Source organism: Meles meles, chromosome 17 (genome assembly GCF_922984935.1).
Source record: "Meles meles chromosome 17, mMelMel3.1 paternal haplotype, whole genome shotgun sequence".
Classification (NCBI taxonomy): Eukaryota; Metazoa; Chordata; class Mammalia; order Carnivora; family Mustelidae; genus Meles; species Meles meles.
Genome location: NC_060082.1, coordinates 2,005,593 through 2,025,195, shown reverse-complemented (window position 1 = coordinate 2,025,195; position 19,603 = coordinate 2,005,593). Strand labels below are relative to the sequence as shown.

The window sequence follows — 19,603 nt, the reverse complement described above, 5'->3', positions numbered from 1 at the left end:
AGAACTGGCTTTGAGGACAAGCAGGCAGGATCGGGAAGACGCCGGCATCCTGCTGTGGGAGCTGGTAGCGTCTGGTGTCCCTCTGTCCATCTGTCTGCCTGAAAGACCCAAAGGCGGGTGTTGCACTTGGACCTTACTCTCTTCTGAAGAAACTCGACGTTCTCGGCCTGCATTCTGCCTTTGAGCTCCTATGGAGCTGTCCTTTTACCCAGCCCCAGCTGACCCCATGCTGCCTTCTCCAGAAAGCCTTCCTCGATTGTTCCCTTTTCCTTCAGGCACAGCTACATGCTGCTGTGTTCATCTGTGTCTGCCTCCATGCTTGGGTGTTCCCTGTTCCTTTCATCAGATGGGGGTTGTGTCCCCCTTTTCGGAATGGACAGGACAGGGGCCCCATGGGAGGGACTTGGGGAAGGGGTAAGGACGAACCAATCACTCCCGATGTCCCTGTCAGTGGCTCTTGGTGTGGCCGCCATCAATCAGGCCATCAAGGAAGGCAAGGCAGGCCAGACGGAGCGGGTGTTAAGGAACCCTGCCGTGGCCCTCCGAGGGGTGGTTCCCAACTGTGCTGACAGCTACCAGCGGGTCTTGGAAGGCGCCGTGGCAAAGAAGAGGCACCCAGGTAACCGCCCAGCCTCAGCGTCTCTGCCTGCCCCACTGCCCCCCACCCCCAGCCTCCTCTCCTTACTCACTTGGCTTCCGCTCAGGGGGCCCGGCACTCTGGGTCCGACACGACTTGAAGGACGGCTCCGCCTACTATTTCCACCTGCAGACCTTGCAGGGCACCTGGGCGCAGCCCTCTGGCTGCGGCCTGAACACGGACCACCTGACTCGAGAGGAGATCCAGGTTGGCAGAGGCCCTGCGGGAGAGGGGGTCAGGGAGGGGGCTCCCCCCTGCCGGGTGCCACAGGTTCTCTCTCCTGCCTGCAGTCAGCCATCACCGAGGTCACCACGGCGCACGACCGCCAGCAGCTCTGGAAGGCCAACATCGGCTTCGTCATCCAGCTCCAGGCCCGCTTGCGGGGCTTCCTGGTCCGGCAGGAGTTTGCAGAGCGCTCCCGCTTTCTGAGGACCTGGCTGCCCGCCGTCGTCAAGATCCAGGTGGCCGGCTGTGGCCTCTGACGTTGTCGGGGGTGGGCTTATCTGAGCCTCGGGGTCCCTCCTGCTTGCTTTCTGCTGAGTAGAGGGGGTTGATCTTCTGGCCTCAGAGCAGGAGGGGTCACGAGCGAGCCGCCAGGAGCCTGGACCACCTGGTTTGAATCCCAGCCCCACTGCAGGTTGCCGGTGACCCACACGGGCACTCGCTGTCGCCCAGTTTTCCCAGCTGCGGAACGGGCACCCAGACGCCGGCGCGCCTCCGTGTGGGGTTGTCGTGAAGGCATCCGAGTGGCGCCTGGCTGGCACTGTCGTCAGCGTCGCTGTCCCCAGGGCAAGAGCGGCTTTGTTGCCTCTGTGGGGTGGTGGGAGTGAGATTTAGCAAGCCGTCGAGGTCCAAGACACGAGGGCTTCCCGAGGTGGGTAAGCAGGACTGGGCGGGCCAGTCCCGAGGGGAAGAGCTGTCTTTTCTCCCCAGCCGGCCCTGTGGCTGGTCCAGTGCGGCCGCGGGGCAGGAGCTACACATAACGGGAAAGTCGGGCCTCAGGCCCGCCTGCTTTACAAGCCAGGAAAGGTGGGGCTGAGCAGAGACCCCAGGTAGATGGGACCCACAGGTCGCGTGAAGGTGTGCACGGTGCGAAGGTCCTTTGTTGACTACGTCTGCATGCCAGATCTGCAAGGATGCCCCCTGGGCCGGGCCGGGCAGGAGACAGATGGGACAGATGAGTGACCACAGCTCCCCCAGCAGGACCTGGAGCACAGCTGACGTTGGGTGCCGTAACGGTGGGGACACGAGGGCAGCCCTGAGAGCCAGGGGGTGGGGAGCCCTCGAAGATGAACCAGCACGTGTGGGGTAGCGACTGGGGGCTCAGGCTTTAGAGTCAGAGGCTGGACTTGGCCTCCTGGACCTCCCGCTTGTGGGTCATACAACCTTGGGCACCTCTCTTAAGGCCACTCTAACACCATTTCTTATTCACAGCGAGGTCCCCACCTCGCGTGTCGACAGTGCGGGCTCAGCGGGAAAGCACCCGGGGCACTGAGCTCGGGGAGCCCTCGTGGGTGGCAGCCATCGGAGGTGTTGAGTTGCAGGGCACCGGTCCCGGGACTCTGTGCAGAACCTTAGTAGTTGGCATCTAGCGGTCTGATCGCGGGGATTCCTCCCTCCTGAGCCTGGACTGGAATTTCACACGCATACTACAGAGCCAAAAACCCACAGCGACAGCGGGAGAGGGACGGGGTCAGAGGGCATGTGTGCCACCAGCATTGGGGCTGTGCGGTCTCTGGCCTGGGTCCTGGGAGACGGGGAAAGGGAGAGGCGGCCCGGAGCCTCAGGCCACCTGTGCTCCAGCTGTAGGGAAGGAGAAGAGAAGTGGGGCTCCCGGAAGCTCCGAGCCTGGCCAAGCCCCCAGGTCAGGTCCCGACTTCTGACCGGTCCAGACTGGGAGGCCTCTTGTCTAAGGGGGGGAGAGCCGAGAGGGGCCCCCTTAGAAGGGCAGCTGCCCCTGGAGAGGGCGAAGAACCGGCGCTGGGGGGGGCTTCCTGGCCTCCAAGCTGCAGGCAGGACCGCCACCCTCCCGGGCCGCACTGGCCCTTTCGCATCCTGTCCCAGCAGAGCGATGGGGTCCGCCGTGTGGGTGGACCGCGGCCAGCCAAGCTGTGTGTAGGAAGGGAGAGGAGGACAGCTGGGCGGAAGGGGACTCAAACACACCAGCCCACGGCTGTGTCTGTGCGGGAGGATCGTCTGGGGCCCAAGCGCCCGGAGAAGTTCTTCCGTGGGCCCTGACATACAGGAAGGATGTCGGGACGCAGGGGTCAGGGGCCTAAACGGGGGTTCAGGGCAGAGTGTCCCCTGCACGCCCAGAAGAAAGTACAATGTTTGAAGTGGCTGGAGTCACTGAGGAAGGAAGGACCCAGTCGAGAGTCACGTGGGTCTGGTGGTCAAGGGCTTCGGGAGGCTCAGGCGAGCCTCACACAAGCTGCGGGGAAAGGGGAGTGACCCCGAAGCGGGAAGGGAGCCGCCAGGTTTGTGCTTTAGGGACCGGAGAGCGTGCGGTTCCCAGAGGAGCTGGTCATCCCAGCTGCTCCCAGCAGACCCGCCAGGGCCGAGGCGCCACCGGACAGCGAGTCACCGGGCGCCGTGGCGGGCAGGTCGGCGGAGGCGGGGTGGGGTGCCTCACTCTGCGCCTGCGCACATCTTCTGTCCCTGCGCCGTGTGTCCCCCCAGACCGTGTGGGAGTGCCTCTGGGGAACACGGTGCGTGCTCTGGTGAAGGTGCCATAGACTTTGTTCACCTCTTTACAGCTTGTGTCTTCCAGTTGGGTTTCCGTGACGATGCGTGGGGTCGATCGTGTGTGCCTGTTTGTGCACGTGTGTGTGTTTGCATGTGCACACGCGTGTGCTGGAACCGGGGGGGTGGCAGAGCGTGGGCTGGGCTGGCGCAGACGTCTGGTCGTGTCGTCCTCAGAACGGCTGCGTTCCCCTCCGCCTCCTCCAGCCCCTCTCCTGTCCTGATGCAGGCTCACTGGCGGGGATACAGGCAGCGGAAGGCGTACCTGGAGCGGCTGCGGTATTTCAGAGCCCACTCGGACGCTGTCGTCAAGGTAGCTGCTGCTGGGCTGGGCAGGGGGTTCCCAAGTCCCGACGGGCCCTCTGAGAATGATCGGCGGTCGTCTCGCGGCCTCTGGAGATGGCGGGGGCCGGCCCGGGTCTTGGTCTGGGTCGAGGGCCGGCCCTGAGCCTGTGGCTCTGAGGTGGCGTGTGTCCTCAGATCCAGGCCTGGGCCCGGGCATGGGCAGCTCAGAGGCGATACCGGAGGCGTCTGGGATTCTTCCAAAAGAACGTGAGTGTTCCCTGCTGCCCCGTCCCCGTGCCCAGCCTTCAGCCAGGGGACCTGGGCGAGGACAGCCGGCAAGTCTTTCTCCACCTGCGCTCACGGTAGGTTGAGTCCATCGTGAAGATCCAGGCGTTTTTCCGCGCATGGAAGGCCCGCGATGACTACAGGACGTTAGGTACGCGACCTGGTCCCCTCTGTTCGCTGATCTGCCCACACTCCCTCCTCTGCGAGCGCCTGGCTTCCCGTAGTCGGCAGGGCAGAGGTCACGCCTCCCCACGGCTTACACGCTGGGCTTTGGAGAAGTCTGTCCTTCCTCAGCCCCCTCCTCACCGACAGCTGGTGCCCCAACCTTGAGCATGCCTCCGGATCCAGGGTGCGTGTGGAAGTGAGGACGTGTGCTTTGCCTTTGCGGATCCCTCAGTTTGGAGGGAGAGACACAAATTCCCCCAGAGCCGGGCAGGTCTAGATATCCCTCCCGGGGTCACATGGCAGGGAAAGAGAAGTTACGAGATGTCTGTGCAGCTCGAATAGTGCCTGTCGCCAAAGCCCCCGCCCACCCCAGAGACGGCCTGGTCATGGGGAAGTCTCCCCTTGGCAGGTGCTTGCTGTCCCAGGCTTCAGATGGCTTCCCGTGGCCGCCACCAAAGCAAACAAGGAAAAGGTCTCCTGCTCGACTTCCCGCCTCCTTGCACTTTGCCTTCTTGTGTGGCCCAGAAATCCCCCAGCCCCGACCCTCCGTGACCCTGCATGCGTGCAGCCTTGTGCCATGCTGGGACCTTGTCCTGCCCCCTTGGTCCCCCGAGAGGGCTGCGCATGGAAACCCTCTCGAAGATCCTTCTGGGCCACTCTTGGCTCCTGTTCCTGAAGCACAGAAGCCCAGCCATGGAGGTCCTCTTTGTGAGGCGATCCCAGGGTCCACTTCTAACACAGCCTCTGGCCCTTGGGTGCTGGGAGGTGCGGGCCCTTTCCCTTCCGGGCCTGAGGCAACACTTCTGGCTTTCAGGTAGAATGCACGACGCTGGCCACATGTCCTTTACGGCCCGAGCCTGTTGTGCCTGCAGGGTGCTGCCAGTCCCTCCCTGACTGTGGATGCTTGGCCAATCTGAGGAGCAAATGGGACCAGGGGCTCATCCGAGGAGGCTAGGGCTCCAACCTGGGGGCAGGAAGTCCCCATCGTACCTGGCTATCACCCAGGGAGCTTGGGGCAGGACTGGTTTGAGGCAGCCCGCTGCCCCCTGGCCACAAGCAGAACCAGTTAGGAAAGGGCTGGGCATTGGGGGCCTGTTGGCCTCAAGCAGGATGAGGACCAAGGGCTGGTAATAGGGGGCTGGCGAAGACGTCTCTGGGAGGGCACGGCTGGTCCTGATGCCTCTTCCCTTCCTGCCAGTGCACGCAGCCCATCCACCTCTCCGCGTGGTGTGTAGATTTGCCCACCTCCTAAATCAAAGCCAGGAGGACTTCCTGGCGGAGGCCGAGCTGCTGAAGCTCCAGGAGGAAGTGGTTCGGAAGATCCGGTCCAATCAGCAGCTCCAGCAGGACCTCAATCTCATGGACATCAAGATCGGCCTGCTAGTCAAGAACCGGGCCACCCTGCAGGTGAGGGGCCGGCCCACTGCCGCCGGCGTGTCCTGCGTCCCCGGCATTTCTGGGGCAGGTGGGGGCAGGAGACCGGGCAGACAGAGCCCTGGTGTGAAAGGAGAGCAATTTCCGCTCTTCCTGCTGCTTCCTCGTGATGGGTGTGGGCTGCCTGCGTCCTCTCCAAGTCCGCCTCTTCCTTGGGGGGCGGGGAGAGTCCCGTGCACCTTGCCGGGGCAGCACGGAGAGACACACGAGCCTGCAGACATGCGGCGACAGCGCGGAGGAGCACGTGCTCCGACTCGGAAGACAGAGTCACAAAAAACCATAGACGTGACGTCGGGGCCTGGCCACCCCGATCTCTGCAGGGACTCCCGCTGTGAGGCCGGAGGAGCCAGCTGAGGTGTCGGGGTGGCCGAGGCCAGGGGCCCTTGCACCGCAGCACCGTTTCTGTCTCGCTCCTGCCATGAGTGGCTCCAGCGGCAGAAAGGCCCGGCTCTTCCAGGGGCCGCTGCTGACCGTCTGCTCTGCCCTGTGCGGGCCCGCCCTGCCCCGCGCCTGCAGGAGCTGGTCTCCCACTGCAAGAAGCTGACCAAGAAGAACAAGGAGCAGCTGGCGGGCATGATGGTCCTGGACAGGCAGAGGGGGCTCAAGTCGCTGAGCAAAGAGAAGCGGCAGAAGCTGGAAGCTTACCAGCACCTCGTGTACCTGCTCCAGGTGCGCAGCGCTGCGGGCCTGGGGCCTCGAGGCCTTCCTGTGCGCGCCGTCCTCTTCCCAGCCCTAGGGCCATGGCCCCAGAGACGGGCACCGCCGCCTCCCGTTCATCCTCCGGGGGAGCCCCCGGCCGGAGAGCCTTGCCTGATTCGCTCGCTAGTCCTCCGGGGGCCTCAGCAGCCACCCGCCGCCCTCTTGCTTGCAGACTCAGCCCATCTACCTGGCCAGGCTCATCTTCCACGTGCCGCAGAGCAAAGCCACCAAGTTCATGGAGTCCGTGGTCTTCAGCCTCTACAACTATGCGTCCAGCCGCCGCGAGGCCTACCTGCTGCTGCGGCTGTTCCAGACGGCGCTGCAGGATGAGGTCAGGTAGGCCGCACGTGCAGAGGACGGCGAGGGGAAGGGCTGAGACGCCGCTCTGGGCTGCTGGCCCCTCCACCCGGTGAGGACCCGCGGAGGCTGGAGGGTAGAATGGAATCGGGGGACCTCTCTGCTCAGCCTCCGGGGAGCGCCGGGAGGCCATCTCCCAGGACAGTATGGAGGCGGGAGCGCGGCCAGAGGGTTCGCCCGCGGGTGAGCCCCAGCCATGGGGACCTGCCTTCAGGGCACCCCCCCCACAGTAGGCTTCCTCAGGGAGGAAACGCAGCTGTTGGTCCTGCGCGGAGGCAGGGGTCCAGCTTCCGTGAACTCTCGGACCGCAGGTCAAAGGTGGAGCGGCCCCAGGACATGGTGACCGGCAACCCGACGGTGGTGAGGCTGGTGGTGAGGTTCTACCGGAACGGGCGCGGCCAGAGTGCCCTGCGGGAGATCCTGGGCCGGGTCATCCAGGACGTGCTGGGGGACAAGACGCTGAGCGTCCACACAGACCCCGTTCACCTCTACAAGAGCTGGGTCAACCAGAGCGAGGCCCAGACCGGACAGCGCAGGTGAGCCGCAGCCGAGGGGGAGCCCCCTGGGCTGCAGTCCGGTCACGTGAGATGAGCAGCCCCCCGCCCCTGGGAATTCACACGGACCGGGTGCGCGGGACCCAGGATGAGCACAGAGGAGCGCGCCCTTTGCCATGTCCTGCTCGCAGATGACGCGTCCGACGGGCCAGGAGTCGGGCCTGGACTCCTTATTATGGGGGTGGCCGGACAGTCACGTTTCCCGATGAATGGACCCATAAGGCAGCGAGAGTTGGGTTGGGCCTGGACACAAGGGCCGGTGCTCAGGTGCCCGGGTCCCCAGAAAGTGGCGCCGCCCAGGAGCAGCCCGTGCTGATGGCTTCTCCCGCGGTGCGTGGGCTCGTGGGTCATGTTCCCGATTGTCCCAGCCACGGAAGACAAGATGCAGGCCCGCCATGGCCCCCACCTCTCCCGGGGGGGCCTCTACACGCCATGGCGTGTCCTTCTGTCCTGCGCTCGCCCACCCCCCCAGGTCCCCCTTCCTTCTTTACCTTCCTCCCAGGTTGCTCCGTTCTCTCCGAGACCTGTCTCTCCTTCTGGCCTGGGCTGCCCTAGTGTGTGTGTGTGTGCGTGCACGTTTCTGCGTGTGTACATGTGCACGTGTGTGTACACGTGGGGGGTCCTGTTGTTCCGTGAAGAGCTGGAGGGGCTGCGGGAGGAGAGGCTGCGGCAGGGGCTCTGGCTGACACCTCGGCTCTCTGCCCACAGCCACCTCCCCTACGATGTCACCCCAGAGCAGGCCTTGAGCCACCCCGAGGTCCAGCGGCGGCTGGACAGCTCCCTCCGCAGCCTCCTCGCCCTGAGCGACAGGTTCCTGGCAGCCATCACGTCATCCGTGGAGCACATTCCGTACGTGGTCGGCCCCGCCGGGAGCCCCACGCCTGTGTCCTGAGCCCTGGGAGAAGGAAGGGGATTGCGTCTGTAGGTGGCCCGTCCGCGACAGGAGTCGTGACGACCAAGTCTAGCACATCTGGGTGTCGCCGTCCTGTCACACGCTCCTTCCACAGACGTCATCGCACTAGAGTCTCTCAAAAACCCTGAGCGAGAGAGCGGGCAGGAATGCTCGCGTCCGTTTTCCAGAGCAGGGGGTGGGAGGGCAGAGCTGCAGGGAAGGGAGTGGTACGAGCTGCTGGTTCCCGGCGTCTGGTTCACCGCGGAGGCAGGACCGGAGCCATCCTCTGGCCCCTGCTTCCCCTCGGGTCCTGCTTCCAGCCTCTGCTCGGCCCCTCCCGGGGGCTCTGCCACCTCCGAACCACCTCCAAGCCTCCCAGGCTGTCCTGGGACTGGGTGCCCAGGAGACATGCTGAAGGGGCCTCTGTAGGGGATGGCAGGCCAAATCCACTGGAGAGAGGCATAGCCAGGGCCCTCGGGCCGGGCCGAAGGCTGCACACCAGCTTAGTGGAGGGCCGGGGGCTGACCCGAAGGGTGGCAGGGAGCTGGCCGTGGAGAGCGGGGGGCCGGTGCACCACGCCTGGGCAAGTAAGGAAGCAGCAACCTGTGCGTCGGGCTTTGGCGGGGATGGTGGGACCACAGTACATCCACACTTCGTCCCCAGGTACGGGATGCGGTATGTGGCCAAGGTCCTGAAGACCACTCTGGCAGAGAGGTTTCCTGCCGCCTCGGAGGACGAGGTCTACAAGGCAAGCACCATCCGCCCCCTCAGGCTCCAGCGCTCTCCTTTGTCCTCCTGGGGCCTGTGAGCCCCAAGACGGAGATGAAAGAATAGAAAACTCTGTGCTCCGAAAGTCCCAGCAGGACGACCTCCTGCGCGCCGCCCCCCCGCAGGCCTTCTGCTGGCTGGTGCACCGGCAGCCGCGCCGTGAGCGAGCAGGGCGGGCGGGAGGTCTGGGTTCCGGTCAGGCTCCTGCTCATGTTTCAACCTTGACCCGGTGTTTTGTGCGACATGATGGGGTTGGCCCGGGAGGTCCCCCCAGCCACAGGAGCTGGGTAACAGGACGGGGACGCCAAGGCAGACTCTGGGGCATCCCTGGGATAGTTTCCTCTGCCCTCAGGTGGTCGGGAACCTCCTGTACTACCGCTTCCTGAACCCGGCTGTCGTGGCCCCCGACGCCTTCGACGTCGTGGCCGTGGCAGCGGGCGGCACCCTGACCCCCTCCCAGCGCCACACGCTCGGGGCCGTGGCTCAGGTCCTGCAGCACGCGGCCGCGGGCAAGGCCTTCTCTGGGGCGAGCCGCCATCTGCAGGTCTTGAATGACTACCTAGAGGAGACCCATGTCAAGTTCAGGTCTGGGTCCTGACACCCCGTCCCTCCTGTCCCTTCTCCTGCCTCCCATCATGCCCCACCTGCCTCTCTGGAGGCTTTGGGGAAGCGCTGCGTGGAGGGGCAGCATGCGGTTAGCAAGCTGGAGGGTGGATTGTTGGGGGGTCAGCCCGGGGGGCTGGAGGGACAGGGTGGGGGGAACAGAGTACGAGGGGGTGCTGCCCGCCCCCCCCCACCGCTCCCACCCCTTCTGCTGGAGATAGGAGGTTCGTGTGCCGAGCCTGCCAGGTCCCGGAGCCGGAGGAGCGCTTTGCGATGGACGAGTACTCAGACATGGTGGCCGTGGCCAAGCCCGTGGTCTACATCACCGTTGGGGAGCTGCTCGACACGCACAGGGTGAGGGCCGCGGCCGGGGGTCGCTGGGCGGGCTGGCCCTGGGAGGAAGGCCCGGCTCAGCCTGCGTCTTCCGGCGCGCCCGACCCGCAGCTGCTGCTGGAGCACCAGGACCGGGTCGCGCCCGAGCACTGCGACCCCTTGCATGAGCTCCTGGAGGACCTCGGAGAGCTGCCCACCGTCTCCGACCTCATCGGTGCGCACCGTGCTGGGCCAGGGAGCGGGGGCCGGCTGGGGGCCTGCAGGGAGGACGCAGGCCAGTGAGCACGCCTGTCTGGAGTTCCGGTCACGTCGGGGACGCATGCTGGGAAGCCAGTCTGCACACGCCCCTCCTCTCCTCCCCCACTCCCTTCCTTAGATGGACGTGGGGACACGGGCTGATAGGAAGAAAGGGGACAGACGGTGGGGGCCCCGTGCCATAGTGTAAATGGCCTATTGAATCGCGTGAGACAGAGGGGGATGGCTGTGTGTGGGTTTGGAGTCTCTGAGGGTTTCTCAGACCACAGGAGATACGGAATGAGAGCGAAGTTCCAGGTCAGGGTGGGGTGGTGGCAGATTGGGGGTGGGGAGCTCAAGGCCCCGGGCTCAGGTGTTGGTCAGAGGCTGAGCTCTGGGCGGCAGCCCTCCCGTGGGTGCTGCTACGGGCGGCGTGGACACGACTCTCCTGGTGCAGGGGTGCCTGGGGGAGGTGGCGGACCTGGCCGTGGGTCTCATCCCTGCCCCCACCGCAGGGGAGGGTGTGGCCGCCGCTGGGAGCGAGGACCCAGCCAAGCTGGAGGTGTCCCTGACACTCACCAACAAGTTTGAAGGGCTGGAGACGGACGCCGGCGACACAGGTGCCCAGAGCCTGCTTCTGAGGTGAGGGAGCGCCGGCCGGTGGCTCGGGCCCTCAGCGGTCTTCCCGGGCTCTGTGCTGCGGCAGCTCTCACTGAGGCCTGCCTGACACTGTCCTCCCCAGGCCTCCGTGTCACCCTTGGCCTTGGCCCTGGGCTTTGGCTGGAGGCCGGGGCACACTTGGGGTGTGGGTAGCACGTGACACGGCGTGTTGTCACTCTTCACGTGTGAGCTTCAGATCCGCGGGGCAGCCGTGAGGTTGGGGATGGTTTCCAGGCTTCACACGCAGGACAGGTGGCCCGCCGGAAGTGAGGGCCAGGAGAGGGGCCTGGAGCTTCCCATCCCCGGTTCTGTGCGTTGGGGGGGCGCCCGGTAGGGCTGGTGGCCGTCCGGGCAGAAGAGGAGCTAAGGGGCCAACTCCATCCTGCGCCAGGTGGGCGGCCCCTCCCCTCCCCCGACTGCCCAGTGAACCAGTGAGGCCGGCGGTGGGCGAAGGCCTAGCAGGGCAGGGCCAGGCGAGAGCAAGGCCAGAGCCACCAGGAGGGAGGCGGCTGCCAGCAGGAGGGACATCGGAGCTGGGGAGGGGCTCCCAGAGGACGAAGCATGTCCTTCAACCTCAGGACTCAGGAAGACCGTCTGTGGGAGGGGGGGCGTCCACAGAGTGCAGGGGTGAGGCAGCACCGTGTGTTCTCACGGAGAGCCCTCAGCCCCCCGTGGCGTCTCCTTCCACGCTCGCCCTCCGGACCTCTAAGTGTCTCTGGCAGCCACAGCACAGGGCCGGGTCCCCTCCCTCTCAGCTCCTGGCCAGCCACATCCAGGCCTGACCCTGTCCCTCCCCTCCTGCAGCACCAAGCAGATGCTGGCGGACATCATGCAGTTCCAGCCTGGGGACTCCCTCGAGGAAATGCTGTCCGTCCCTGCGTCCGCAGAGCAGGTGAGTGGCCCGGCCTCCATCCCCGCCCATTCCTTCCCAGGACCTGCCCCCAGCCCGCCCCAAGCAGACACCAGGGATGGCCAGGAGGGTGGTCCAGTTGGTCCAGCTGCGGGAAGGACTAAGCCAGGGCTTCCCAGGGAAAAGGCGAGGCCTGCCGGCAGGTAGAAGCTTCTTCCAAAACACGGGACAGAGGACAGGAACACCCGCGGACACCGGGAAGCCATCGCAGTATTGGGTGGTGGCCGCCAGCGTGCATCCACAACGCTTCCTGCCGTGGCGTCCATGCGGCTCCCCGCCAATGACCCACAGGCCCGTTTGTGTCTGTGACACCGTCCTTGGCTGTTCAATCCCCAGCCACCCGCTCCGCCTACCCCCACTCCCCGAAGCTGGGGTCGGCCGGGGCGGGGCAGGGGGCCAGAATGGCGGAGCCTCCTAGGTCCTTCCAGCTCCTCTGTCCTCCCAGGAAGCGGCCCACAAGCGGCTGACGGGCCAGCGCCAGGCATGCGAGAGCCAGACCCCGGAGCCCCTGCGCCGGCACCGCTCGCTGAGCGCGCACACCCTCCTGCCGCTGGCGGACAAGCGGCGGCGCGTCCTGCGGAACCTGCGCCGGCTGGAGAGCCTGGGGCTGGTCAGTGCCCGCGACGGCTACCAGGGTCTGGTGGACGGACTGGCCAAGGTAGTGGCCCGGGGCTGGGGTGGGCTGGGGTGGGTGGGGGCAGGGGCAGGTGCGGCTGGGGCGCTGGGCGGGGCATGGAGTGGGCGGGGCCGGGCGGGTGCGCAGGTGCCTGGAAGGCGGGTCTCTCCGCAGCAGGTGCCGCCCCAAACTGTCACCAGCCAGGGGAGGCCAACACATCCCTGCAGGGTCCTTTCTGACGGGAAGGTCTCGGGGAGGGGACCATTCCTGCAGCTCTCTTTCACGACAAAACAGGGAGCCTTGGAACAGTTACTCCTCTGTGCGGGTCCCTTGAGGGTTTGGGCTGGAGTCCTTGAGCGGCCCTCCTCCAGGGAGAAGCCGCTGTAAAATCGGCCTCTCCATGCTTCTCCTGAAGATGCTCCCCGGGAGTGCCCTGGGCTCACTCAGGGCCTGAGCTGTCCTGTTCCCCAACCCCAGGACATCCGCAGCCAGCGCCGGCACCGGCAGCGGCGGAAGGCAGAGCTGGGGAAGCTGCAGGCCACGCTGCAGGGCCTGGACGCCAAGACCGCCTTCTACGAGGAGCAAGGCGACTACTACGGCCAGTACATCCGGGCCTGCCTGGACCAGCTGGCCCCCCGCTGCACGTAGGCACCACCCGCGGGCCCAAGGCTACCTGTGACCTCTCACCCTCGTGTGACCTTTGCCTCATTCCACCAGCTCTGAATCTTTTTTTTCTTTTTTAAGATTTTAAAAGTTATTTATTTATCTGAGAGCGAGCGAGCATTAGGGGGAGGGAGAGGGAGCCCGTGCGGGACTCGATCCCAGGACCCTGGGATTATGACCCGAGCCGAAGGCAGAAGCTTTAACCCACTGAGCCCCCCAGGTGGTCCCTTTTCACCAGCTGTGAAAGAACCACCATCCCAGGACAGCAGCGTCCCTGTCCAGTGTGGCTTTGGGCTGAAGTGCAGGCCGTCGTCCTCCAGCAGGGAGGGTCCTTGGGCTCTGCTGTCCTTCCCGCAGACCCAGAGGACGAGTGTCTCTGGTGCGTACATGAGTTCTCTGCGGCCTTTTTGAATCAGGAGTTCTGGGAGAGGGAAGAGGCGGCCGGCGCTCCGTTACTCCGCCGCCCAGCTGCTGGAGAAGGGTGTCCTGGTGGAAATCGAGGATCTTCCCGCCTCTCAGTATGTGTGAGACCCCAGCTGTGCTCCAGCGCGGGGAGGGAGGAGGGGCTCTGGGGGCAGTGGGGAGACCCGACACCTCCAGGCAGAAAACTAAGGCCAGCGGCTGTGGCCCGGCCCAGTCTGAGACAGCCCATGGCCCGGGATGCTGGGGGCACTTTCCGGAGGAGTAGGCGTCTGATAGGGCCAGGCAGGTGGCAGGTTCGTGGCGTGGTGAGCAGGGAAGACAGAGCGGGAGCACCACCGGGGGGTCTGGGCTAAGGGACACACAGCGCTGTCTGGCCACGCCTCGGTGGGAGGAAGAACAGGGCTGGGGTCCTGGAAAGAGGCACCGAATCCCCATGCCAAATCCTGTCCCTGACAGCTTCCGAAACGTGATCTTTGACATCACCCCTGGAGACGAGGCAGGCAAGTTCAACGTGAACGCCAAGTTCCTGGGCGTGGACATGGAGCGGTTCCAGCTTCACTACCAGGTGAGGGCCGCCGGCTGGGCTTGGGGGTTGGCCCGCAGCCCTTCGCTAGGCCTCAGAGGACACCAGCTCCACTCTGCAGCCGGTCGGTACCCTCTGTTCCTGAGCAAAAGGCTGAGGGGCTCACAGCCCAAGCCCCTCTGCCCCCAGGCTCTGACACAGAGCCCGCTGCCAAGCAGCAGACGGGCCTCGGGCTGGTGAGGTCAGAGCGGGAGCAGGACGGGTACCCAAAGCCCCAGCCCGTGCCCCTGCCCCAGGGCTTTATCCCGATTCTACAGGCTCAGAGGCTGATGTGGAAGAAGCTGTCATAGGCCAGTGCTCAGGGAAGCAGTGGTTTCTTATTTTTTATTTTTTTAAAGATTTTACTTATTTATCTGAGAGAGAGCGCAATCACAAGTAGGCAGAGAGGCAGGCAGAGAGGGGGGGAAGCAGGCTCCCTGCTCAGCAGAGAGCCGGATGTGGGGCTCGATCCCAGGACCCTGAGATCATGACCTGAGCTGAAGGCAGAGGCTTTTACCCACTGAGCCACCCAGGCGCCCCAGCAGTGGGTTTTTTAAAGATATTATTTATTTGAGATAGAGAGAGTGTGGACAAGCAGGGGGAGCAGCAGGCCAAGGGAGAAGCAGATTCCCCGCTGAGCAGAGAGCCCGATGTGGGGCTCAATCCCAGGACCCTGGGATCATGACCTGAGCTAAAGGCAGATGCTTAAGGACTGAACCACCCAGGTGCCCCGCTCTTTGGCCTTTTGAACAAGAAAACAGATTTCAAGCCTTTGTGCTTGAGTTCACATTTGGTTAAGTCACTGTCCTCTCTTGCCCTTGGTGTCCTCCTCTGTGAAGTGGGGTCTCGGTGGCCAGGGCCGCTGCGTGGACGCGGGAGGCTCCAGGCTGAGAGCTTTCCAGAGACTGGGCCACTGCCAGGAGCCCTCACCCCTGCCCCCAATGCCCTCTCCCCAGGACCTCCTGCAGCTCCAGTACGAAGGTGTAGCTGTTATGAAACTCTTCAACAAGGCCAAGGTCAATGTCAACCTCCTCATCTTCCTTCTCAACAAGAAACTCCTGCGGCAGTGACCAAGGCCTCTTACCCTGCTTGGTGCTTGTCTTGACCCTCAACTCACTGCCCACTTCCCTACAGACCCCAGGGCTCGGGATAGACCCCCAGGGCTCAGGATGGGCTGAGCTCCAGGACCCCACCCCTCCCCCCACTGGGAGGAGCTTGCCTACCTGGCCACAGGTAGGGTCTCTGGCTAACAGCTAACGGGAGCCTCGCCCCAGAGTCTGGCTGTGTGGCTGTTAAGTCCCAGACCTCTTGTCTCCCCCCCCCCCCCCCCCGTAGGGCATGAAGTTGGGACCTGCCCTTTGCCCGGGCTGGCCTCTGGTCCCCCATCTGCTGCTGCCCCCCCATGGTCACCCCAGTATGACACACTGCTGTGGGCCCAGTTCTCCCTGCCTCCCTTCTCCCTGCACACCCCTGCCAGGCACCCGCTGCCTCCTGCCCCTCATTCCTAGGACCCCCGTGGTGGCCTGATGGCCCCCCGGCAACCTCCGCTCTCATTCCTCAGTGGATGGTCTGTTCTCTGTGTGCCCCTCGGGTATTTCTTCTACCCCGGCCCGTACCTGCCTCACCACGCGGCTTTAATCATAGTTTTAATTCTGGTACTTTTCTGAGCTCAGAAGAGTTGTTCCTCATATCCGCACCAGCAGTCCCACCGGCGCCTCGTGCCGTGTCCATAGGGGCGCCTTGGGTCAGAGGCAGGAAGGGCGCCCTGCTTGTTGAAGACCCCATCCATCCACTTCCGACGGTACTAGGGGCGTCTCTCCCCCTCGGGGCTCCGGCTTGACAGCTGACTCTGCTGGGCAGTTTCAGTCTGCCTGCATTCTTGCCCCTGTCCGGCCGACTTCCTGTCCCTCTGTTTCCGACGTCACTTGAGTAAAAGCAGCCATCGTCCCACCGCTGCTCTTAGCCCTTGGCTTCGTCTTGTGGGGAGCAGGCCCCCAAGTCCTGGGACAGCTCTCCTGAGCGCGGGGGGCCTCCCGTGTGGGCCGCTCCGCCAGCCTGTGCTCCTGAAAGCTTCCCGAGCTGTGGCCTTTCTGCCTCTGGCCACTCCTCCAGGGGACAGAGGGAGGCAGGAAGGCAGGCTCAGCTTCCGAAGCGCCGTGGCCGCCCTCTGCAGACTAAAGCTGAGAGGAGATGGGGGTCCGAGCTCTACACACACACACACACACACACCCGCTCTGCACACATGTCGTCCAGCAGGTTCTCCTCCCGGTCTCGCCGCAGCAACTTAGCTTCTGGCTTCCGAGCTCTGATCAAATCCCGTCTGTGTGACCAAAGCCCCGCTCCCTGCCTCCTTGCTCTCAGGAGACGGGCAGAGTCTGGGGAGGAGGGGACGGTACAAAGACATCTGCCCCGACCTCTAAACCCCTGAGAAGCCCCTAGCGGACACCCCCAAGTTTGCCTGCTGCAGCCTGCCTGCCTGTCACTCAGATCTGTCTCGCTGTGATGTCCTCTCCTTCTGTGACATGTTGCGGCAAAGACTTCAAGTACCGCTTGAAGTTGGGACAGCGACAGGGACACACCGTGGGTCAGGGTTCCACACGTGAGCAGTCGTCACTGAAAATCTCACCCTCCCCCAACGGCTCCGGCACTGTCCCTCTGAGACTCCCCCAGCGATCACCTGGTCTCTGCCACCCACACCGGGACCTGGACCGTCACAGCAGCTGCTGTCCTTGAGGGCCTGTCGTGCCCGGGGTGTTCATGCGCACTCTCTTCGCAGCTACCCCACGAAGGCAAGCCGTGGCTCCCTTTGGAACTGAGACCCTGAGGTCTGGGTGACCCACCAATGTGGCAACAGGCAGTAAGGGGCAGAGCAGGCCTTTAACCTCGGGCCTGCTCTGTCTGCATTGACACTCCTCCAGAAACTTTCTCTTTTCCGAGAGAAACATCTCCACTTCCTTCAGCCCACTGCTCAACCCTACAGAGGGTCCCTAGTGTCAGGGCCTTCCTAACTGCAGATGCCAGTCCGAGACACGGGCGCTCAGCTCCCCTGGGGAAAAGTCCAAGCTCTCGGGAGGACAGTCTGACATCAGGGACATACGTGCAGGCTTCCAGGAACAAGTGGTCTCTCTGCCGAATGTGAGTTGGGACAGCTGAGTATCCACAGAGGGAAGCCGGACCCCTACCTCGCACCGTATACAAACACCGGACCCCTACCTTGCCCCATATACAGACACTGAAACAGGTCGTAGACAAAATGTAAGAGTCAAAACTCTTAGAAGAAAACCTAAATTTTCATGACTTCGAATGAGTTCTGAGGACACGAGAGGCACAGTCGGCAAAAACTAGATAAAGTGGCGCATGCCCCGAGGATGGCTGAAGTCGGCCGCTATTGGCAAGGGTGCGAGGCCACGGGGAGGGGGACGGATTCTAGCTCCTGTCTGCGTCTGCTCCGGCGCGTGGAAGAGGGTGCGGCCACCTTGGAAAACAACTTGGGATTTTCCGCGAAATGTCAAACCTGTGAGCCAGCCCTTCCCCTCCCAGGTATGACCCAAGAAAATCGGAAGCCCATGTCCACACACGAGTCTGTACACAGATGTCCGTCAGCCAACAGACGGGGCAGCAGGCGGCGGCGGAGCGTCACCGACGGAGCCCTGCCCAGCCACGGGAAGGGACAGCAGCACACGCGCCACAAGGCGGAGGAGACTCGAAAACACGCAAGCGCAGGTCAGACAGCGGCACACGGGAGTGATTCCATCAGACGGACGTCCAGGCTGGGCACATCCGCAGGAACCGAAAGCAGAGCAGCGGTCGCCAGGGTCTGGGGAAAGGGGAGCATCTGGTGACAGCACGTGGGCCTGGGTTTTCGCTGGGGCCGTGGCCGTGATCTGTAGTGGGGGGGCTGCACGACTCTGAGCAGAGTAAAACCACTCCATTTTACACTTGAAAGGGTGAGTTTTATGGATGTGAGTTGTGTTTCAAGAAAGCTGCCACTTCGGGGCGCCTTGGGGGGCACGGTCGGGTAAGCGGCTGCCTTCGACTCGGGTCATGATCTCTGGGTCCTGGGATCGAGCCCCACGGGGAGTCTGCCCCTCCCCCTGTTCACTCGCTCTCTCTCATTTTCTCTAAAATAAGTCAATAAATAAAACCTTTTTCAAAAGAAGAAAGCAAGCTGTTAGGTTTTCAAACCACAGGAGCACACACCCAGCGAGGAGGGCTTCCCAGCAGCACGCATGGCTGGGGACAGGGAGCCTGGTGTCCATCGCGGGACCGTGTGTGTGGTCACAGTGATCTCAGCAGAGCAAACCCACGACGGCCCCTCACGCAGCTGCAGGAATGAGATCCAGGTGTGAGGTGCTGGCGTGAAAAGCTGTCCATGGCCTATGTTTGGAAGGACATGCGAGAACCGTGGCAGGGGTCCCCTTTGGGGAGCAGGGATGAGGGGGCATCTGTTTCCACGCTATGATTCCCGCAAGCTTCTGTCACTCTCGGGGAAGGGGAAGCATGCTCACGTGGCCTCCAGATCTGCGGTGTGAACACCCAGAGGAATGACATGTCCCTTGTCCCAGAGCTGCCGCCCCGCGGCCACCAGCAGACGTGCGCAGTAATGGGGGGCAAGCGTGCCGGCGATTCAACCCCGAAGCTAAAAACTGAAGATCGAGTTTGTATGCTACGGGTCTTTTTCATGTCATTTTTCTAGTAACTCGTTTTTGTGGCATTTCACAAAAAATACCAGCCCAGGAGCGCCTGGCTGGCTCAGTGTGGGGAGCAGGCGACTCTTGATCCTGGGGTCGTGAGTTTGAGCCCCGCACTGGGCGTGGAGCCTACTCAGAAATGTATACCTACCTACAGATCAGTCCATCACAGGGTGGAAGTTTCTGGAAGGTCTTTCACCACAGCGGGTCTGAGGCTGCTCCCAGGGGCGATATGGAGGAAGGAGGGCTGTCGGATCTCGGGGGGCACTGAGCGGCTGCGCAGATCACCTGTCTGCACGATCTTCGTTTCTGCTGTATTCCTTCAGCCATGAGAAACATTTTTCCATGTCTTTAAAATTTCTCCCAAGACATTCACGTCTCTAATGGAGCCCGTATATTTAATGCAGTTAACACCCATGCAACGGTAAGCGGCTGCTTCCCAGTTTCACTATTAAAGCCTAGAACGGTCATCTGTGTCCGAGAGCTTTCTATTTCTAACTTACCGCCTTAGAATAGAAATAACCAGATCAACGAGCAGGAGCTTTTCTTCAAAGATGGTTCGCTTATTTAAGTCATCTCTGCACCCAGTGTGGGGCTCAAGCTCACAACCCTGAGATCAAGAGTCCCATGATCTGATGGAGCCAGCCAGGTGCCCCAAAGAGTATGAACTTTTAGAAAATTATTGTTTTTTTTTTCCCAACTATATATTCATTGTAGAAAGTTCGGGAAATATTTATAAAGCAAAAGAGGAGTAAGAACATTTCATGATGCCGTTGCAAAATGATAACCACTTGTAATATTTTGATGTCTTTTCTTCCAACCATATTTGTAACTAGAATCACGCTATGCATATTATTTTATACCTGTTTATTTCCATCTACATTGTAAACACTTTCCCACCTTAAATGGGCTATTCCAGGGGCACCTGGCCCACGCAGTTGGTAGAACAGGTGACTCTTGATCTCAGGGTCATGAGTTCGAGCCCAAAGTTGGGTGTAGAGCTTACTTAAAACAACAGCACCAACTGGGGTGCCTGGGTGGCTCAGGGGGTTAAGCCTTTGCCTTTGGCTCAGCTTATGATCTCAGGGTC

General features: G+C 62.9%; 1 protein-coding gene across 2 annotated transcripts in view; it reads left to right on the top strand.

Annotated features, from left to right (window-relative positions):
* IQGAP3 (IQ motif containing GTPase activating protein 3) overlaps positions 1-19,116 on the top strand; it is a 38,231-nt gene extending 19,115 nt beyond the window's left edge. Inside the window, exons 16-37 of one of the 2 annotated variants that reach the window (XM_045982427.1) lie at positions 452-619; positions 705-844; positions 928-1,098; positions 3,609-3,692; positions 3,860-3,931; positions 4,031-4,100; positions 5,313-5,521; positions 6,065-6,217; positions 6,420-6,583; positions 6,916-7,140; positions 7,867-8,007; positions 8,714-8,798; positions 9,171-9,403; positions 9,643-9,775; positions 9,866-9,968; positions 10,504-10,630; positions 11,453-11,540; positions 12,004-12,216; positions 12,652-12,818; positions 13,254-13,355; positions 13,717-13,825; positions 14,779-19,116. In XM_045982427.1, the coding sequence (XP_045838383.1) occupies positions 452-619; positions 705-844; positions 928-1,098; positions 3,609-3,692; positions 3,860-3,931; positions 4,031-4,100; positions 5,313-5,521; positions 6,065-6,217; positions 6,420-6,583; positions 6,916-7,140; positions 7,867-8,007; positions 8,714-8,798; positions 9,171-9,403; positions 9,643-9,775; positions 9,866-9,968; positions 10,504-10,630; positions 11,453-11,540; positions 12,004-12,216; positions 12,652-12,818; positions 13,254-13,355; positions 13,717-13,825; positions 14,779-14,892 (3,071 nt within the window). In that variant the 3' untranslated portion in view covers positions 14,893-19,116. The remainder of the gene's footprint in view (positions 1-451; positions 620-704; positions 845-927; positions 1,099-3,608; positions 3,693-3,859; positions 3,932-4,030; positions 4,101-5,312; positions 5,522-6,064; positions 6,218-6,419; positions 6,584-6,915; positions 7,141-7,866; positions 8,008-8,713; positions 8,799-9,170; positions 9,404-9,642; positions 9,776-9,865; positions 9,969-10,503; positions 10,631-11,452; positions 11,541-12,003; positions 12,217-12,651; positions 12,819-13,253; positions 13,356-13,716; positions 13,826-14,778) is intronic. The other variant, XM_045982426.1, reaches the window with a different exon arrangement.
* Positions 19,117-19,603: the final 487 nt, after the last annotated feature.